The following is a 21023-nucleotide window of genomic DNA, read 5'->3' as shown; positions in this document are numbered from 1 at the left end:
CCTCCCTGGCGCAGGATAAGCCGCTTTTCTCTGCAGATCCACGCCGGGGCGGGCACAGGCCCAGGGCTGAGCAGGCAGGCAGGGTCCCTGGAGCCCACGGCCAAGCTCCCCTAGTTACACAATCCTGCCCTTTCAACCGGGCCCAGGACGGGCAGGTGGCCTCCAGACGGTCAGCTCCTGCCCTGCGAGGCCGGGCAGCCTGTTTGAATGAGTCTGGAGGCGCCCAAGGGCCACGGGCGGGTTGCAGGCTGCACTGGAGCTCAAAGTGGCTCCGAGCTGGCACCTGCACCGGGGTGGGACCCGGAGGCTCACCTCTGCCCAGGATGCCGCTGGCCCGGAGCTGCGCGGAGGCGGGTACTGTCTGTCCCTGGCCAGGTGACCTCTCTCTCCCTCCGTCTGCTTTGCTTCAGGTGACGTTTTAAGAACAGAGACTTGCCCGTATTCCGCCCCCCCCTCCATGCCCCATGCCCCGCGTAGGGGGCCTGGAGAATGAATGAATGAATGAATGAGCGAAGGAAGAAGCCTTCCTCTGCTTAGACCTGGCCCACCCTTCCTGGGACCCAGCCAGGCAGGGACCAAGGGAGGCCTTTCTCAAGGTCTCCGGGTGGGGGGGGGGGGGGCGGTCGTCGGATCTGAGTCATCTCGGCCACGTTGTATTTTGTGTTTTGGTTTTTCAAATCTTGTCCTGAGTCCTGTAACCTGATGGCGCGGAGATCCCTGTGACGGCCCGAGCACTGAGTTCCTCCGGGGTTTGCGTGTGTGTTGCGTGTCGGCGTGTGTTGTTGGTGTTTTGGTTTTATTGGGGGGTATTTTTGTGTTTTTTTTGCTTTGTCCTATGGGGATGGTGGGGAAAAGCTTGCGTGGGGGGACCTCAGACTGTAGAACTGCAGCTTTGCCCGTGCCCACGGCGGCCGGCGGCGGGGACGGGGCGGGTGCCTGGGATACTTTTCAAAGTTGAGCGCTTTATCTCCGCCGGTGCTGGGGGGGGGTGTGCCGAGTGCACGGAGGGGCTGGCGCCCAGGTGGCGTGAGTGTGTGAGCGTGAGCGCGGGGGGCCTCTTGCTTTGGGGGCGGGGGGTGACAGGTAGGGGGGCGGGTTTGTCATCGGGGAAGAAAGTTGTCAGCTCAGTCATTCCCGGCCTATTTCAGTGGGGTTTTCTTTCTACGGCTGTGGGTTCGGTTAACCCTGTCGGCTGTGTGTGTGTGTGTGTGTGTGTGTGTGCGTGTGTGTGCGTGCCCAGGCACCGCCTCATTTCCCACCCCTGCCTCGCCCCCAGCCGTCCCGGGGCTGGGACTCCTGGGCTGAACGTGGAGCGAGAGCTGCCGGCACCCTCCGTGACTCTCAGCGGCCATTGGTCCGCGGCGGAGTGGCGTGAAGGCTGCGGGCCAGCCCGGCCCAGCCCGCGGCTCCCGGGCGGGCCCCCGCACCGGCCCGGGCCCCGCGCTTCCTCAGGAAGAAGGGTGCCAGTGTCCAGGGCCGCGGCGGGAGCGGGCGGGAGGGGCTGGCCCCGTTTCCGTTGGCTGCGCACGTCCACGGCCGACATGAATGGGACGTCTGTGCTTTGATTTCTGTTTTGATGTTTTTGGGTGACTTCAAAAAAAAATCCCGATGGGGAAAAATAGAGACGGTTTTCCTCATTTGGTTCCCCACCTCACACAGGCCCTCCGTCGCCATCCCCAGACCTTGGCCGGTAGAGACGTGGCCAGCACGCCCTTCTGCACGTTAATACGCGTTTTATTTTATTTTTTTAAAATATATTTTATTGATTTTTTTACAGAGAGGAAGGGAGAGGGATAGAGAGCTAGAAACATCGATGAGAGAGAAACATCGATCAGCTGCCTCCTGAACACCCCCCACCGGGAATGTGCCCGCAACCAAGGTACATGCCCTTGACCGGAATCGAACCCGGGACCCTTCAGTCCGCAGGCCGACGCTCTATCCACTGAGCCAAACCGGTTTCGGCGACCCGTCACGTTCTTGCTCACAAACAACCGTGCCGTCGGGACTTACGCTCCCATCCCGGGAGGAAAGTACCGCTGCCCCCCCGCCCCCCCCACCCCCCCCCCCATCGCTGGCGAGGACCCCTGTGTTAGCATAGCATCGTATTCTTTTTTTAACTGTTAACTTTATTAACTGTTTTTATTAATTCGAGAGAGAGGGGAAGGGAGAAGGAGAGGCAGAGAGAGAGAGAGAGAAACATCCATGATGAGAGCGAATCACGGATCGGCCGCCTCCTGCACGCCCCCCACTGGGGATGGTGCCCCGACCGGGGATCGAACCCTGACCTCCCGGTTCGCAGGCGGCTGACGGGGGTGAGTAGGGAGGCAGAGCTTTGCAGCGCCTGCCAGCGTCCGGAGCCCAAGGCTGCAGGCCCGGTGGGCCGGTTCCGTGGGGGGTGGAGGGCGGCGGGCCTCGGGCGCGTCACGTCACCTGTCAGACGGAGGCCCGTCGGGGTGCCTGGTGACGACACAGGCGGTGCGGCGCGTGTGGAAATGCCCGGTGGACCGCGGCTCTCGTGCGCATCCAGGCACAGCCTCTTGTGCAACAGGCGGAGGCGATGGTGTGGTGCCTCCCCGCGGATGAGGAAACTGAGGCAGAACAGAGGTCAGCCGCGGGCGGGGTTGACACAGCTGTGGCCGTGCGGGGCGGGAGCCCTCAGTCGCCGCACCTGGGTCACGGGAGATCCAGCGGCAGCTCTTGGGTGGGTGGGTGTCCCAGACCCGGCGGTGGGGGGCGGGGGGAGCTGGAGAACTGGACGCGCATTTAGCGTCGACCTGTGAACCGGGAGGTCACGGTTCCATTGGTTCGCTTCCCCACCGGGGCTCACACTCGGGGGGCGGGCTCCGTCCCCAGTGGGGGGCGTGCAGGAGGCAGCCCATCCGAGAGAGATTCTCTGGCGTCGTTGATGTTTCTCTCTCTCCCTCCCCCTTCCTCTCTGAAATCAATAAAAACATAATATTTCTTTAAAAAGAAATACAGCCCTAACCGGTGTGGCTCAGTGGATAGAGCGTCGGCCTGTGGACGGAAGGGTCCCAGGTTCGATTCCGGTCAAGGGCATGTACCTTGGTTGTGGGCACATCCCCGGTGGGGGGTGTGCAGGAGGCAGCTGATCGATGTTTCTCTCTCATGGATGTTTCTAACTCTCTGTCCCTCTCCCTTCCTCTCTGTAAAAAATCAATAAAATATATTTTTAAAAAAGAAATACATAAAAGAGTAGCAAATCCATAGCTTTCTCCAAAGAATGGCCAAATGGATCAGACCCCAAACCAGGAGAAGCCCCCTCCCCATCCCCCGCCCCCGAGGGTAGGACCAGATGAGAGGTGCCCAGGATCATGTATCGCCGGCGCCAGGCAGTGGTCAGGGGGCCTCTGTGCCCATCCCCTCCTTTAGTCCAGGGGGATTCTGGGACAGATGTCTCATCCTCACGGACAGTTGGGCAATAGAAGCTTAAGGTAGTCACCTGCCTCAGGTGACCTTGCTGGTATGTGCGTGTCTGGCGGAGGGGGAGGGGAGGTGGCGGGGAGAGAGAGACGTTCGGAGGCGGACCCAGGGGGATGGGAGTTGTGCACCCACCACCTGGGGTTGAGCCTGCATGCCTGGCCCTCTGGACTCCAATGCCCTGGGAGCTCATGCCCTTGTTTTTGTTTTTTTTTTAAGGGAGATCACCTTTGTATTTTTTTTTTTTAAATATATTTTATTGATTTTTTACAGAGAGGAAGGAAGAGGGAGAGCGAGTTAGAAACATCGATGAGAGAGAAACATCAATCAGCTGCCTCCTGCACACCCCCCACTGGGGATGTGCCCGCAACCAAGGTACATGCCCTTGACCGGAATCGAACCTGGGAACCTTCAGTCTGCAGGCCAACGCTCTATCCACTGAGCCACACCGGTCAGGGCTACCTTTGTATTTTTAAAATATATTTGTATGGATTTCAGAGAGGAAGGGAGAGGGAGAGAGACAGAAACATCCATGATGAGAGAGAATCATGGATCGCCTGCCGCCTGCACGCCCCGGGCCTGTGCCCTGACCTGGAATCGAACCGTGACCTCTCGGTTCCTAGGTTGACGATCAACCGCTGAACCACGCCGGCCCGGCTTCGCTCATCTCCTGGATGGTCCTTGGGCCCACCAGGCCTGGTCCCTCTCGGAGTCTCTGGCTTGGTCCCCTCTGCCCGGAAGGCTCACCCGCCCCCCCCCCCCCCCACGTCTGTGTAGCTCATCCTGTTTCCCTAAGCGTCGACCCCATTATTCTACATGTTTCCTCCTGGGTTCTCCTTCTCGCCCCTGAGCAGGGAGCCTGCTGGGGCAGGGGCTGGGCTGTCACGGTCGCCGTGGTGTCCCCACGGCCCAGGCGGGTTCAGCGGCGTGAGCAGAGGTCGGCGCTGTGAGGTCCCCTGCTCCTAACCTCCTCCCCAGCCTGGCCCCGCCTCAGCCTCCCTGTGCCTCCGCCTGCCCCGCCCGCCCCGCCCTCCGTGCCCTTTGGCAGAGCCTGGCCCCATCAGTTAGAAGGCGAGGGTTCGGAGATAACAGCCATGAGCGCCCAGTCCGCCGGACACCGTCTCGGCGCTCTCCATGCAGCTCGCTGCGTGGTACACGCACGGCGCCGCTCCGGGCGCTGGGCACGGGGACGCACAGGCTGGGAAGTCACCTGCCCAGGTCACACGGCCGAAGGGGTAGAACCAGGTTGTCCATCCAGGGAGCCCTCTGCGTCCCCGGCAGCTGGCCTGGATGTTGGGGGCAGGGCCCCCCGGTCTAGGCCCGGGTCCGCCTCCCCTTTCCTGTCCCGGCGTGGCCAGGACGGTGGGTTCCCCGGCCCCTCTCCTCAGCACTTCCTCCTCCAGAGCCGCCGGGATGCCCCCCCACCCCTCCCGTCGGGGCCACGTTCCAGACTCCGATGGCCAGGGAGCTGGGAGGCAGCCTCCCGCTGTGGTCCCACCGGGCCTGGCCTGTCCGTCCTGCGGGACCTGCTCGCTCAGCTGTGCCGGAGGGCATCGCGTGGCAGACGGACCGCTCCCGGGCCCCGCACGGCGGGGTGCCTCCCGCAGGCCCCGCGCCTGGCCGCGTAGGGAAGCCGTGGGACTGGGCCGGGGCCGGGATCGTGGCCGTGGCCGTGGCCCCCGCCCGCCTCCATTTGCTGTTTTCTTCCTCTCCCGCCCCCACGAGGCACTTCCCTATCCCCCGGGCGTGCGAGGGCCACGCCGGGCTCCGTGGTGCCGCCGCCGGGAAGCCGCACACGTGCCTGCGCCCTTCATTTTCGGTTCCTGCTTTGCTCCTGGCAGATGAGCTTCTCTCTGGCTTCACAGTGAGGTGTGCACACGTGGGTGCTGATGGGTGCACACGCGGGCCCATTGTGCACACGTGACTGTGTGGGCACGGGCACATGTGTGTTTTAGTGTGATCACATGCCAAAGCACGTGCACACATGTTCACCGTGTCAACACGTGCAGGCACGTGCCTCTGTATTGGTGTGTACATGGAATGCATGTATACATGTGTTGATAATGTGCCCACACACCAGCACAACCGACGTGAGCCCATGTGTTTGCATACGTGGGCACCCACGTGGCAATGTGGGCCGGTGCATGTGGGCGTGTGGTTACATGTGTGGGCAAGTGCGCACACACGTGAATATGGCCCCATGCCGGTGTGCATGATCACACACGTGGGCACACGCACACAAGTGTTTACATAAGTCTCGGTGTGAGCACACACGGAACACATGTGTACATGCGTGTTCTGTGTCTCTGTGTTGGGGGTGCACACATATGCGATGTATGCCAGTGGGGCCCCAGGGCTGGCGTTTCTCCTTCGGGGAGCGGTTCCCAGGGGTTCCGGGAATGACCGACATGGGCTGTGCTGCCGGGAGAGGCAGGGGGTTACCCAGAACTCGCCGCCCGCGGCTGCTGGCATCGCCCCGGCCGACGGGCTCGCTGGGTGTTGGTGCCCGGGAGGCTGTTCCCGCATCCTTGTCCGTCACAGGGGCCCCGGGGGTCACAGCCGCCCCCAGGCCGCTTCCCGGGCGGGCAGGCCGGCGGGACAGGCTTCTGGTGCGGAATCGGAGTTAGAGGACTCGTGCGGCGGCCTCCCGCTCCCAGGCCCCGCAGCGGGAGCGCCCACCCTGCGGAGAATCCCGTGTCGGGCTCCGGGAGAAACACGCACACGTACCACCCAGCAGGCCGGCCTCCGTGCCGCCTCCCCTCCTCCTTCCGAGCGGCCTTGCCTCGGGGAGCGGCCGCAGAGCTGAGATGGGAAGAGAAACAGGACAGCACACAGTGGCTCGTGGGGGGCCGGGGGGCGGGCTGGCGAGGCCCTGGCCGGGGTGGGGGGGGGGGGGCGGGCTGGCGAGGCCCTGGTGGGGGGCTGATTCGGTCTGGTTGGCAGCTGGGAGCCCCTGAGCCCAGAAGCCACGACCTGTGACCCAGGGACCTGTGACCCCCTCACCCTCTACATTTTCTGTTCCCTCCCCCGCCCCCCCCCCCCCCCGTTTCTTCCTGTTCCCCGGCCCCTGGGCAGGGGAAGGAACAGGAGTGGCCTGACCCTTGCTCGCTTCTCGCATTCCGGGAGGTTCCTTCCCCCTTTCGGAGGCTCTCAGGCTCCGGAGACACTTGAAGGTGCCTCCTGCCCTGTCCCCTGTGTCTGTTTCCTTGACCTCCTGACCTTGGGGTGTCGGAGGACTCAGGCGGCCTCTGTGAGCTCACGCATTCCCTGGTGAGCTCACCCCTCTGTCCACGCCGCCTTGGCCCCGTCCGCTCCCACACGGGCGTCCCGGGCCCAGACCTTCCCCCCGAATTCAGCGGCTCCGGCTTCAGCTCCAGCCCCGGCTCCGGCTCCGGGTGGTCCAAGGCGGCTCAGCCCCGCCGCGCCCGCCTCCTCATCATCGCTGCCCACAGCCCGTCCCTCCGGCCTCGGTCCCATCTCAGTGGTGGCTCCCGCATCCCCCCCGCCACAGCCTTGACCCGCTCTGCTGCCCCCGGGGAGCCGCCAGCGGGTGGTGGTTCTGTTGTTGTGAATCCTCGCCCGGGGATGTTTTTCCCGTTGGTTTTTTGTGCGTACGTTAATATTTTAATGAACCGGGAAAACCGAAGTCTGATTTACATTCTCACGTCGCTTGGAAAAGGGGTGAGAAAAAAATCCATTGATTTTTTTTTTTTAAATATATTTTATTGGTTTTTTACAGAGAGGAAGGGAGAGGGATAGATAGTCAGAAACATCGATGAGAGAGAAACATCGATCAGCTGCCTCCTGCACACCCCCCACTGGGGATGTGCCCGCAACCAAGGTACATGCCCTTGACCGGAATCGAACCCGGGACCTCTCAGTTCGCAGGCTGATGCTCTATCCACTGAGCCACACCGGTCAGGGCAAAATCCATTGATTTTGAGAGAGAGAGGGAAGGAGGGAGGGAGGGAGGGAAAGGTGGGGCGAGAGAGAGAGAAACATGGATGTGGGAGCGATACAGCGGTTGGCCGCCTCCGGCACAGGTCCTGAGTTGGACTGGGGATCTGATCTGCAACCCAGGTTCACGTGCCCTCGATCGGGAATTGAACCCACAACCCTTTGGTCCTCAGGCTGACGCGGTAACCGCTGAGAAACACCCACCAGGAGGTTTGAAGGCTTCAGAACGTACCCAGGCCCGGCCGGCGGGGCTCCGCGGTTAAGCGTCGACCCAGGCAGGAGATCACGGTTCAATTCCCAGTCGGGGCACAGGCCCGGGTTTCAGGCTTGATCCCCTGTGGGGGGCGCGCAGGAGGCGGCCGATCGCCGACTCTCTCATCATCGCTGTTTTTCTCTCTCTGTCCCTCTCCCTTCCTCTCTCTCTCTCGAAAGTCAATAAAAACATATTAAAACACACACACACACACACAGATAATGAGCTGTTCAGCTACCACCTCCTAGAGAGGTCGTGGACCGAGTCAGACAAAGCAATCTTTAAGGCTGTAAGCTCGGGGGCCCAGCCTGAGCACGTGAAGTGCAGAGACTGTTCGGGGGCAAAGGGCGCATCAGCCCTCCTTGCTGCCCCACCTGCCCCACTTCTGCTAACGTGAAATAGGAGCCAAACCTAAGAGCCGGGGACTGAGCGGGGTGGGGGTGGGGGGGGCAGAATGCCAGGGAGCAGCCACAGCACGTACCAAGGCCCTGAGGCAGGACAGTCTGGTGTGTTGGAGGAGAGAGCCTGGGAGGTGTGCAGGGGCCTGCGAAGAAGGTCCTTACAGGCAATGGGGCCGGATGGGCATTACCCCATCGGGGGGAGGGGGGTTCAACCAGGGGCGTGAAATGCTACAAACTGCATTTTTTTTTTTTTTTTTTAAAGAGAGCATTCTGGCCCTGGCCGGTGTGGCTCAGTGGATAGAGCCTCGGCCTGCAGACTGAAGGGTCTCAGGTTCAGTTCTGTTCAAGGGCACCTACCTGGGCTGCAGGCTCGAACCCCGTCCCTGGTCGGGGCCCCTGCAGGAGGCCACCCATCGAGGTGTCTCTCTCAGGCGGGTGCTCCTCTGTCTCCGCCCCTCCCTTCCACTCGTCTCAAAATCAACAAGGAAAAATACCCTCGGGTGAGGATTAAAAAAAAAAAAAAAAAAGAGCATTCTGGCTGCAGAGAGAGCTGCGTGGTCAGAGTGTGGAGCGGGCCGTGCGGGGGGGGGGGGGGGGGGGGGGAGCCAGCCCGTGGCCCCGCGCAGGGCCACACCGGCCACTGGGGCCACTCGGCACGCGCCTCCCCGTGAAGCCAGCCGCGTCTCCCACACGCCCGTCCGATCGATCTTTGAGAATCCGCGGGCCTGTGCCGGGCAGCGGTCCAGGCGGCTCGGGACATGGAGACCAACACCACGGAGGTCCCTGCCCTCCCGGCCCACGGTCCTCCCGGGGCAGACAGACCAGAAGCGGTAAACACGCTGCAGGGGTCACGTGCACGGGGTCCCTCCGGGAACTGGGGCCGGCCTCCACCACTGAGCCGCCCCGTCGGGCAGCAGCGACGTGTGTGTGTGTGTGTGTGTGTGTGTGTGTGTGTGTGTGTGTGTGTGTGTGTGATGGGGGCGGGTTTCCTCAAGTCTCAGGGGGTCAGGCGTGGGACTTGGGTTCAGCTCCGTGCCATCCTTTTCTTTTCTTTTGGGGAAAAACCCGGAGGGAGCAGGGCCGTCGGGGAGACCCCACCCCAGGGCGGGGAGCCGGGCAGGCGGAGGGAGGCCCGAGCAGCCGGGAGCTGCGGGAACCACTCACTCGCCGGCCGCCAGGCAGCAAGCCCCGGGGCCACGCCGCTCCCTGCCGCTCACGCGGTGGCGGGGCTGGGAGGAGCCGTTGTTCTGTGAGCGTTGTTCTGTGAGCGGGGAGCCGCGTGGGCAGGCCAGGGTGTGCCAAAGTTCAGGGTTTGTCTGCCGCCGCCGCCGGTGGGAGGCTCCGGTGTGTGCCGGAGGGCACGGGGGCGGGCCCGGGGGAGCAGAAGACTCCGTGCCCTGGACCAGAACCTGCCGGGGGAGACGCGGAGGGGTTGGTCTGGACTCGTGGCCGGCAGGCACACTCTGCACCGTGGCCCAGACACCTGTCAGGCCGGGGTCCCGCTGGAATGGCCGCCGGGCACGCCCTTCTTTACCCGGGACTGTGCGGGGGTGCGGCCGGGCCCCTGGGAGCCACCCTCTGGGAGCTGGGAGGTGCCCTGGGTGTGGGTGTGAGCATATCCATGTGGGGGAGAGGTGATGGGGCATGGGGGGCTGGGGGCTGGGGCCAGGAGGTGGCTCTGGCATCCATGGCATTTATTTATATTTTTTAAAAACAACTTGAAGCCCTGGCTGGTGTGGCTCAGTGGACAGAGCGTCGGCCTGCAGACGGAAGGGTCCCGGGTTCGATTCTGGTCAAGGGCCAGGTTGCAGGCTCCATTCCCAGTGTGGGGTGTACAGGAGGCAGCTGATCAAGGATTCTCTCTCATCATGGATGTTTCTATCTCTCTCTCCCTCTCCCTCTCTGAAATCAATTTTCAAAAAGTATATATATATATATATATATATATATATATATATATATATATATATTAAAGCAAAAAAAACTCACTTTAAGCCCTAACCGGTTTGGCTCAGTGGATAGAGCGTCAGCCTTCGGACTGAAGGGTCCCAGGTTCGATTCCGGTCAAGGGCATGTACCTTGGTTGCAGGCACATCCCCAGTAGGGAGTGTGCAACAGGCAGCTGATCGATGTTTCTCTCTCATCGATGTTTCTAACTCTCTATCCCTCTCCCTTCCTCTCTGTAAAAAATCAATAAAATATATATTTTTAAAAAAACACTTTAAAATATATATATATATATATATATACAGTTTTATTGATGTCAGAGCACAAGGGAGAGAGAGAGAAACATCCATGATGAAAGAGAATCCTGGATCGGCTGCCTCCTGCACCCCCCGCATGGGGGATCGAGGCCGAAATCCAGGCCTGTGCCCTTGACCTGGAATCGAACCCTGACCTCCTGGTTCCTAGGTCGACGCTCACCAGCTGAGCCGGGCCGGCCAGGCCTCTAAGGACATCTGTCCTCGGAGTCAGGGCCCCACTGAACCCAGATGACTCATCTGAGATCCTGAACTAATTATATCTGCGCGGAGGCTGCGTCCAAATAAGGCCCCACCCGGAGGCCCCAGGTGGACGTGATTTCTGGGGGACACCGTCTGACCCCCGGCAGCGTGAGTGCCCGGCCCTCGCACCCACCCCCGGGACGCTGGGTGCACCTCGGACCCCGGTGCTGGGCCCCCGGGAATGTGACGTCGTCCTGAAAGCCGCTGCCTCCTCTGCGGACGGGCCGTTTTCTCGGCCGTCACGGCTCCGTGGCAGCTGGACGGACTGAGACGAGGGGAGGAGAAGGGGCAGGAGGACCGATGGGAAAGCGTGTGAGAGGTGCCGCCGCGGGAACACGGAAGGCACCCCGAGGGGCCGCCGCTCCCTGGCCCCCGGGTCCTCGCCCGGAGGTGACGCGGGTCCGGCTTCCTCCTGAGACGGTGTGTTTGTCCGCAGGATGTCCCCCCCCCCCCCGCCCCGCTGGACGCACGGCCCTTGTTCCCCCGCCTCTCTCCCCTGGCGCTGACGCCGCGGGGATCCGGGAGGCCCTCCCGCTGGCACCTATGTCACACGCATGTGGGCGGGCGGGAGGCCTCCCGGGGCGCCCTGCCTGCCTCGTACACGCGACACCATCGGGCAGAGCTGCCCGTCCCTCCTCACAGAGCAGGAGGGCAGCCACAGAGGCCACGTTCCCTGGGAGGCCACGGAGGTTGGGGGTCCATTTTACCTGATTTTATTTTTAAATTTATTGATTGAGCCCGGCCCTTGGGCCTCAGGGGTGGAGCGTCGACCTAGGGACCAGGAGGTCACGGTTCGATGCCCGGTCAGGGCACAGGCCCGGGTGGCGGGCTCGATCCCCAGTGGGGGGCGTGCGGGAGGCAGCCGATCCATGATTCTCTCTCGTCATGGATGTTTCTCCCTCTCCCTCTCCCTCTCCCTCCCTCTCGGAAATCAATAAAAACATTTGTTTTAAAAATGCACAAAAGCCCTAACCGGTTTGGCTCAGTGGATAGAGCGTCGGCCTGCGGACTGAAGGGTCCCAGGTTCGATTCCGGTCAAGGGCATGTACCCTGGTTGCGGGCACATCCCCAGTAGGGGTTGTGCAGGAGGCAGCTGATCGATGTCTCTCTCTCATCGATGTTTCTAACTCTCTATCCCTCTCTCTTCCTCTCTGTAAAAAATCAATAAAAATATTAAAAAAAATGCACAAAAGACTAAAGGCTTTTGCTCGCAGGCAGGGAGGGAGCAGGGCAGACAAGTGTCCCTGGTGGCCCGTGGGGAAGGGACCCCAAGGAGCAGGCAGGCGTGGGCACAGCACGTGCGGATGCCCCAGAGGGAGGGGAGACAGGCCAGCAGGCCGGGGAGGAGTGACGGGGACATCGGTGAGAGGCAGGGCAGGCCAGGCCACGTGGGACCACGTGCGGAGTTTATTTTTTATTTTATTAAATATATTTGTGTTGATGTCAGAGAGGAAAGGAGAGAGAGAAACATCCATGAGGAGAGAGAATCGTGGATCGGCTGCCTCCCGCACGCCCCGCACTGGGGATGGAGCCCGCAACCCGGGCCTGTGCCCTGACCGGGAATCGATCCACCTGGTTCGTAGGCCGACGTTCTAACCCAGGGGTGGGCAAACTTTTTGACTCGAGGGCCACCATGGGTTCTTAAACTGGACCGGAGGGCCGGAACAAAAGCATGGATGGAGTGTTGGTGTGAACTAATATAAATTCAAAGTAAAGGAGCAGAGGGGAGAGCAAGAGAACCGGATAGAACAGCCGGATCCGGCCCGCGGGCCGTAGTTTGCCCAAGGCTGTTCTAACCACTGTGTACGCTGGCCAGGCCTATGGGGCCTGACCTGGTGGGAGTGGGTGCCAGGCCTGCCCGCGGCTGGGATTGGATCTGCAGACGGCCAGACCCAGGGCCCTGGGGGCAGGAGAACACGCAGCGCCTCTGGCAAAAGATTAACCCGCGGCCGGCGGGGCGCCCCGCGTTTTAAAAGGTGCAATTCCTGACGGACTGTTTAGTCAGGGGCACTGACCCCTTCCCCTTGGGGTGTAAAAAAATGAATAAATACAGACAGCAGCCAACGCCAACAGCAGCCGTCCGGGTGCCTGATTCAAAATGACACCTATTGTTTCGGTCAGGTCGGCAAAACGTGCATTTCTTGGTGTGCCGTGTGTGTGTGTGTGTGTGTGTGTGTGGGGGGGGGGGGTGCCGTGTGTGTGTGTGGTGTGTGCGTGTGCGTGTGTGTGTGTGTGGTGTGTGTGTGTGTGTGTGTGTGGTGTGTGTGTGTGTGGTGTGTGTGGTGTGTGTGTGTGTGGTGTGTGTGGTGTGTGTGTGTGGTGTGTGTGTGTGTGGTGTGTGTGTGTGTGGTGTGTGTGTGCGGTGTGTGTGTGCGCGCGTGCGTGTGTGCGTGCGTGCGGTGTGTGTGTGTGCGGTGTGTGTGTGTGTGTGTGTGGTGTGTGTGGTGTGTGTGTGTGTGGTGTGTGTGGTGTGTGTGGTGTGTGTGTGTGTGTGGTGTGTGTGTGTGTGGTGTGTGTGTGTGTGTGTGTGTGGTGTGTGTGTGTGTGGTGTGTGTGTGTGTGGTGTGTGTGTGCGCGCGGTGTGTGTGTGTGTGGTGTGTGTGTGTGTGGTGTGTGTGGTGTGTGTGTGTGTGGTGTGTGTGTGTGTGGTGTGTGTGTGTGTGGTGTGTGTGTGGTGTGTGTGTGTGTGTGTGTGTGGTGTGTGTGTGTGTGGTGTGTGTGTGTGGTGTGTGTGTGTGTGTGGTGTGTGTGTGTGTGTGTGTGTGGGTGGGTGTGTGGTGTGTGTGGTGTGTGTGTGTATGTGTGGTGTGTGTGTGTGGTGTGTGTGTGTGTGTGTGTGTGTGTGGTGTGTGGTGTGTGTGTGTGTGGTGTGTGGTGTGTGTGTGTGTGGTGTGTGGTGTGTGTGTGTGCGTGTGCCGGGCGAGGGGGAAGGCCGGCCTCTGAGGGAGGCAGCCCGGGGCCTGGGGTTCCTGCCGGCGTGATGCGCTGTCCACCTGTCGCACGACCTCGGCCACCCCGCCACGTGTTCCTGGAACGTGGCCACGGCCGCCGAGGCGGCTCATTGGGCAATCGTCCTTGTGACACAGTTACACCCGGTGCCATCTTCAGGGCAGGCGGGTGGGGGGGGGTCTTGTCACTCTCTCTGCCCTGCCACGGGGTGGGGGCGGGGGGAGGAAAGGGCAACGCCCACGTGGCCACGGGGCCAGTCGGGAGCGAGGAGGAGAGGAGTGGGGGGACACTGCCTGGGGGGGGGACAGAGAGGCGTGCTCTCGGCTTTGCCGGCCCAGCTGGTTCTGTGTGAGCCGCTCGGCTCCGCTGCCGTCACCGTCAGCAGATGCCACACGCCCGGCCGGTGAGGGTCAGGGGCTGAGCGTCGACCTAGGAACCAGGAGGTCAGGGTTCCATTCCCGTCAGGGCACAGGCCTGCATGGCAGGCTCGATCCCAGTGGGGGGCGTGCAGGAGGCAGCCGATCCATGGTTCTCTCTCGTCATGGATGTTTCTCTCTCTCCCTCTCCCTTCCTCTCTGACATCAATAAAAACGTATTGAGTCCTGACCTGTGTGGCTCAGTGGATAGAGCGTCAGCCTGCGGACTGAAGGGTCCCGGGTTCGATTCCAGTCAAGGGCATGTACCTTGGTTGCGGGCACATCCCCAGTAGGAGGTGTGCAGGAGGCAGCTGATCGATGTTTCTCTCTCATCGATGTTTCTAACTCTCTATCCCTCTCCCTTCCTCTCTGTAAAAAATCAATAAAATGTATTTTAAAAAAAGTATTGAAAAGAAGAACAGAAAAATAGGCTAATAGCTTAAAAATGAACGTGGATGAAATTTTCATTCTTTCCCACCACCCGTTCTTCAGGCCGCTGCCCGGCCCAGGCTGGGCCCCAAGCCGGCCGCACTCTGTGGATTTTGAAAACACTTAACGATGAGTCACGAAAACATACGCAGGCAGACGAGCAAGTGGCAGAACCGCCCCTCGATGCTTCGGGGGATCTTGTGCGTCTCAGAGCTCAGCGGCTGGCAGCTCGGCAAGGCTTGCTGAAGGGCTGCTGGGCGCCATGCCCCGGCCCCGGCCCGGAGCTGCCTGGGGACACAGCAGACGCCGGCCGGAACTCCCAGGCCGCGCCCACAGCGGACGGGTTCGTGGGCCTTGCAAACCTCCTGCCACGTGAGAGCCACCACGTGAGGCCTTGTGTATCCCCTGCTTGGTGTTTTTATTTTTATTTATTTTATTTTTAAAAAATATTTTATTGATTTTTTTAATATTTTTATTGATTTCAGAGAGGAAGGGAGAGGGAGGGAGAGATAGAAACATCAATCAGAGAGAATTATTGATTGGCTGCCTCCTGCACGCCCCACACTGGGGATCGAGCCCACAACCTGGGCATGTGCCCTTGACCAGAATCGAACCTGGGACCCTTCAGTCCGCAGGCCGATGCTCTATCCACTGAGCCAAACCGGCCAGGGCATTTTATTGATTTTTTTACAGAGAGGAAGGGAGGGGGATAGAGAGTTAGAAACATCAATGAGAGAGAAACATCGATCAGCTGCCTCCTGCACACCTCCCACTGGGGATGTGCCCGCAACCAAGATACATGCCCTTGACCGGAATCGAACCCGGGACCCTTCAGTCCGCGGGCCGACGCTCTATCCACTGAGCAACACCGGTCAGGGCTTGGTGATTTAAAAAAATATATATTTTTATTGATTTCATAGACGAAGGGAGAGGGAGAGAGAAACCTCAATGATGAGAGAGAATCATGGGTCGGCTGCCTCCTGCATGGGCCCTGACTGGGAATCGAACCGTGACCTCCTAGTTCATAGGTTGATGCTCGATCTCTGAGCCACGCCGGCCGGGCTGTATCGGGTTTTGTTTTTTGTTTTGTTTTGTTTTTAAATATATTTTATTGATTTTTTTACAGAGAGGAAGGGAGAGGGATAGAGAGTTAGAAACATCGATGAGAGAGAAACATCAATCAGCTGCCTCTTGCACACCCCCCACTGGGGATGTGCCCGCAACCAAGGTACATGCCCTTGACCGGAATCGAACCCGGGACCCTTCAGTCCGCAGGCCGACGCTCTATCCACTGAGCCAATCCGGTCAGGGCAGTATCGGGTTTTGTTTTTTTTTTAAAAAAAAAAAACTTGTTAAACTTCTGGGCAGCCCCTCCCGACTGCCAGGGGTGGGTCGGATCAGAGGGAGTGGCATCCAACAAGGGGTCCCCTCGACCCTCTCTCCTAATCTTTGTGTTGTGGTGACCTTTGGCCTCGGGGGAGGAGCGGGATGGAGTATTTGGCCTTGGTGAGGGGGTGGGGGGAGATGGAGTCAGGTACGTGGGCACAGGGTAGGGTCCTGGCTGTGTGGCGGCACTGCTGCGGGCGGCGGGACCGGACCCGGTGTCTGACCCGTGGGGTCAGGCCCAACCTGAGCTCAGCGACCTCGGGCCTTGGGTTCTGGCGAGGAAAGAATTCAGAGCGAGACCCACTCGCAAGAGAACATTTAGCGGGTAAATCTCGGAGGTGGGAGCAGGCGTTCCTGGAAGGAATGGGCTCGGGAGGCGAGTTCGAGAGGCCAAGGAAGGGTCCTCGTGGCTCGGGAGGGAGGGAGGGAGGGAGGGAGGGAGGGAGGGAGGGAAGTGATGGTGAGGAGCCTGTGGGGGTGAGGCGGGGGAGAGGGAGGGGGAGGGAAAGGCAGGGGGAGCTCCGGAGGGAGGGAGGGGCGCTGGGTCCTCCGTCCTAAGGGCTTTAGGGGGGAGATTTTAGGGGAGGCCCCAGGGAAGGATCCAACAGGTCAGTGGTCGGCAAACTCATTAGTCCACAGAGCCCAATATCAACAGGACAGCGACTGAAATTTCTTCGGAGAGCCGAAAACCGACCTCTGCGCACGGGCCACGAAGTTTCAGTCGCACTGTACGTGCGCGCCCGCACGTGGTATTGTGTGGAAGAGCCACACTCAAGGTGCCCAAGAGCCGCACGTGGCTCGAGAGCCGCAGTGTGCCGACCACTGCAATGGGGACATTCAGCAGCTCCCCAGGTGTGTCCTTCAGGGTCGGGATCTCCCCTGATGGCTTGGCGGGTGCCGGGGTGGGGGTGGGGGTGGGGGTCACACTCACTGCAGCTGGCCCCGACCTCAGCCTCAGCCTCAGCCTCAGCCTCAGCCTCAGCCTCAGCCTCAGCCTCAGCCGGGGCCGGCTTTGCTGCTTCTCTGGGCCTGGAGCTGAGACACAGCTGAGGCCTAGATGCTCTCTCAGGGAGGAAAGGCCAGGGGGTCCAGACCCCAAACCACAGGACCCGCGATGTGCGGGGGGAGGGGGGCCGGGGGGGAGGGTCACCCGGGCGAGGTCCCGTCCACGGTGGATTGTCCCGCGAGGCCTGGGGCTCCTTCACTTTAATTGTGCAAACCTCCTGGACCTGCCCCTCGTCCCTGTTCGGCTCCGTCTGCCCAACCGCCCGCAGCGGCTTTTCCCCGCAGTTGGCTCCCTCCTGTCCCCGAGGGGGGTCTGTTGTTTGGGGACCCGGCGGGGTATGTGTGGGTGGCCACGCGGGTTATTTTAAGACGTGTTTTTAAAGCACACTTGTTGCTGGCGGACGTGTCGATACGTCCAGCTTCCTTCCTGGCATTTGCACCGCTGGGTCCCCGGCCAAGATCGCCCGCCCGCCCGCCCCGTCTGTTCCTCGCCAAGCCCCGCTCAGGTGCCGGCGCCCAGCTCACAGCCCCCTGTCTGGGCAGGGAAGGGTTTGAGAAGAGGGGGTGGCGTCCAACCCGGAGTCACCCCTATCCCCACAGGGAGGACACCCCCTCCGGGAGGTGGTGCCAGAGCAGCTGGTGAGCCAGCTGTGGCCTGAAGAGTGAGGTGTGGCTCAGGGGGTGAGCGTTGACCTATGAACCAGGAGGTCAGGGTTCGATTCCCGGTCAGGGCACATGCCCGGGTTGCAGGCTCTATTCCCAGTGTGGGGCGTGCAGGAGGCCGCCGATCCATGATTCTCAGCACTGATGTTTCTCTCTCTCTGAAATCAATAAAGATATATTGAAAAAGAAGCTCAAGAAATGTGGGGGGATCCGCAGGAGCCTGGAGGGGGGTGGCCGCTGATGCCTTTGGTTTGGGGGTGACCCCATCAGTGCACAGCTACCCCCCCAAAAATAAAACCGTGGTCTCTTGGTCCCAGATACCTTGTCCACATTGGACTGAACTGGAGACAGGCCCTCGTGCTCCCCATGGCTGGCACACAGGGACTCCCCAGCTCCCCCCACCTCACTCCCCAATCTCGTGGCCTTCACCTCACAGCGAAGGGGTCAGCGGTAATCCGTCACTGTGGTCCCGGCTCCCGCTCCCCCAGCCAAGCAGGACCTTCCTGGACAAAGGTCAGGGTCGGGGCCTGTGGAGGACAGTCACTTAGGCCCTCATTCAAAGTGAGGAGGAAGCAAAGACAATTGCAATGCTTGGCACGGCTGCTGGGGAGGGGTGGAGGGGGAGGGCTGCCGGGGGAGGGCTGCGGGGGGAGGGATGGAGGTGGAGGGCTGCAGGGGGAAGCATGGAGGGGGAGGGCTGCAGGGGGAGGGGTGGAGGCGCTGCTCAGGAAGGGGTCATGTGGGAAAGAGCTGAGAACAGCCCTGGCCCGTGTTGCGCAGTGGGTAGAGCATCGGCCAGTAGACTGAAGGGTCCCGGGTTCGATTCCAGTCAGGGCAAGTGCCTGGGTTGCGAGCTCGATCCCCAGTCGGGGGCGTGCAGGAGGCAGCCGATCAGTGATTCTCATCGTGGATGTTTCTATCTCCCTCTCCCTCTCCCTTCCTCTCTGACATCGATAACACACACACACACACACACACACCAACCAGCATAACTAGGTTCCCTGATCACTTTAATTGTGCAAACCCCTTTCCGACGTGCTGTGGGGGCGGGGGTGTCGCTGGCTCTGTGGCGGGTGGGCGGGCGCGAGGCCCTGGTCACCCTCCTCACAGGCGTGTCTGTCTCGCCCCCAGAACGTGCGCATCGACCCCAGTAGCCTGACCTTCAACATGTGGAAGGAAATCCCCGTCCCCTTCTACCTCTCCATCTACTTCTTCGACGTCCTCAACCCCAACGACGTTCTCCGGGGCCACAAGCCGCAGGTGCGGGAGTGCGGGCCCTATGTGTACAGGTGAGCGCGGGCGGGCGGGGCGGGCGGGGGCGCAGGGCGGACGGGACGGGGGGCTGCCGTGCGGAGCCCCTGAGGTGACTCCAGACGCAGGCCCTGGCTCTGGGGACAGCGCGGGCTGGAGGGGTGCTGGCTGGGTTCTGGGTAGCCAGGGGCAACGCTCAGCAGCTGTGCCCCAGGCTTGGGAGTCAGAAACTCTGGTCCGAGTCCGTGGCAAGCATTCACCCCCTCCCTCATCCACTCATCCACTCATTCATTCACCCACTCATTCTTCACTCAGCTGCTCCTTCACTCATTGATTCATTCACTCATTCATTCACTCGCTCATTCACTCACTCATTCATTCACTCACTCATCCACTCATTCATTCACCCACTCATTCTTCACTCAGATGCTCCTTCACTCATTGATTCATTCACTCATTCATTCACTCGCTCATTCATCCACTCACTCATTCACCCCCTCCCTCATCCACTCACTCACTCATTCATTCATCCACTCATTCTTCACTCAGCTGCTCCTTCACTAATTGATTCATTCACTCACTCATTCACTCACTCATTCTTTATCCACTTATTCATTCACTCATCCAAGCACTCATTCATTCACTCTGCAATCATTCATTCACTCACTCATTCATCCACCATTCACTCATTGATTCACTCGCTCAATCACTCACTCATCCACTCATTCATTCATTCACTCTGCAATCATTCATTCACTCTGCAATCATTCATTCACTCTGCAATCATTCATTCACTCATTCATCCACCATTTACTTATTGATTCACTTGCTCATTCACTCACTCATTCATTCATTCACTCACTCATCCACTCATTCACTCATTCATTCATTCACTCATTCTTCACTCAGCTACTTCTTCACTAATTTATTCATTCACTCATTCATTCACTCACTCATCCACTCATTCATTCATTCACTCATTCTTCACTCAGCTACTCCTTCACTAATTATTCATTCACTCATTCATTCACTCTGCAATCATTCATTCACTCATTCATCCACCACTCATTGATTCACTCGCTCATTCACTCATTCATTCACTCACTCATCCACTCATTCATTCATTCACCATTCTTCACTCAGCTACTCCTTCACTAATTTATTCATTCACTCATTCATTCACTCTGCAATCACTCACTCACTCATTCATCCACCATTTACTCATTGATTCATTCGCTCATTGGTTAACTCATTCATTATTCACTCATTCAGTCATTGATTCATTAACTCTTTCATTCACTCACCCATTTACTCATTGATTCGTTCACGCATTGATTCACTCATTCACTCATTCACTCATTTATTAATTGATTCGTTCACTCCTTCATTCGACAAACGTCTGTTGAGCACTGAGTGGATTTCTGTGGCTGTTCTAGGCACAGGGAACCCCGAAATGGACAGAAAGCGCTGAGCTGCCTGCCGTCGAGGTGGGGCGGGCGGGTGACGATGAATGAGTGGAATCCTAGGTTAGTGTCGGGGGAGGGGGGGTACCTAGGTTAGTGTCGGGGAGGGGGTACCTAGGTTGTGCCGGGTGCTGGACTTTAGGCCTGAGACGACCAGGGGGGCTCTCAGACAAGGTGACACGTGAGCAGAGACTGACAGAGGCGGACAGGCCAGGTGTGTGGGGGGGGAACCTATCGGGCTTTGGGGCGCTCTCCTGGGCGCGGTGGGCAGACGGCGGGAGGACGGACTTGGGGGGGCGTCCAGGCTCGGCTGTGGCCCCGGCAGGTTGGAGATGTGCAGAGACACGCGCGCCCCCCCCCCCCCCCCCCCCCCCCCGCAAGCCAGGCGTCGCCCCACTTCCCGCGGGCGCTGACCCGCCCCCTCCCCGCAGGGAGTACCGGCACAAGAGCAACATCACCTTCCACGACAACGACACGGTGTCCTTCCTCGAGTACCGCAACTTCGAGTTCCAGCCGGACAAGTCCAGGGGCTCAGAGAGCGACTACGTCAACATGCCCAACATCCTGGTGCTGGTGAGGCGCCCCCGCCACGCCCCCGCCACGCCCCCGCCACGCCCCCGCCACGCCCCCGCCACGCCCTCGCCACGCCCTCGCCACGCCCTCGCCACGCCCTCGCCACGCCCTCACGCCCACTGCAGGGACCCTTAGCCAGACATGTTCCCCGGTGGGCGCTCTCTTGCTCTCTCTCTCTCTTTATTTTATTATTATTATTATTTTTTTTGCAATTAACATTTTATTATTTTTTTTTGGCATTTTATTTTATTTTATTTTATTTTATTTTTATTAAGGTATTATATGTGTACATATCTTACCATTGCCCCCCCCACCCCATTCCCGTACATGCCCTC

General features: G+C 59.9%; 1 protein-coding gene across 2 annotated transcripts in view; it reads left to right on the top strand.

Annotated features, from left to right (window-relative positions):
* SCARB1 (scavenger receptor class B member 1) overlaps positions 1 to 21023 on the top strand; it is a 43730-nt gene that overhangs the window by 864 nt on the left and 21843 nt on the right. For both annotated transcript variants that reach the window (XM_080649979.1, XM_080649978.1), the window contains exons 2-3: positions 18533 to 18690; positions 20547 to 20688. In XM_080649979.1, coding sequence (XP_080506105.1) covers positions 18533 to 18690; positions 20547 to 20688 — 300 coding nt within the window. The remainder of the gene's footprint in view (positions 1 to 18532; positions 18691 to 20546; positions 20689 to 21023) is intronic.

This window comes from Plecotus auritus, assembly GCF_963455305.1.
Source record: "Plecotus auritus genome assembly, chromosome: 13".
Lineage (NCBI taxonomy): Eukaryota > Metazoa > Chordata > Mammalia > Chiroptera > Vespertilionidae > Plecotus > Plecotus auritus.
Note: the sequence above shows the minus strand (reverse complement) of the source record. Positions and strands in the feature narration are given on the sequence as shown.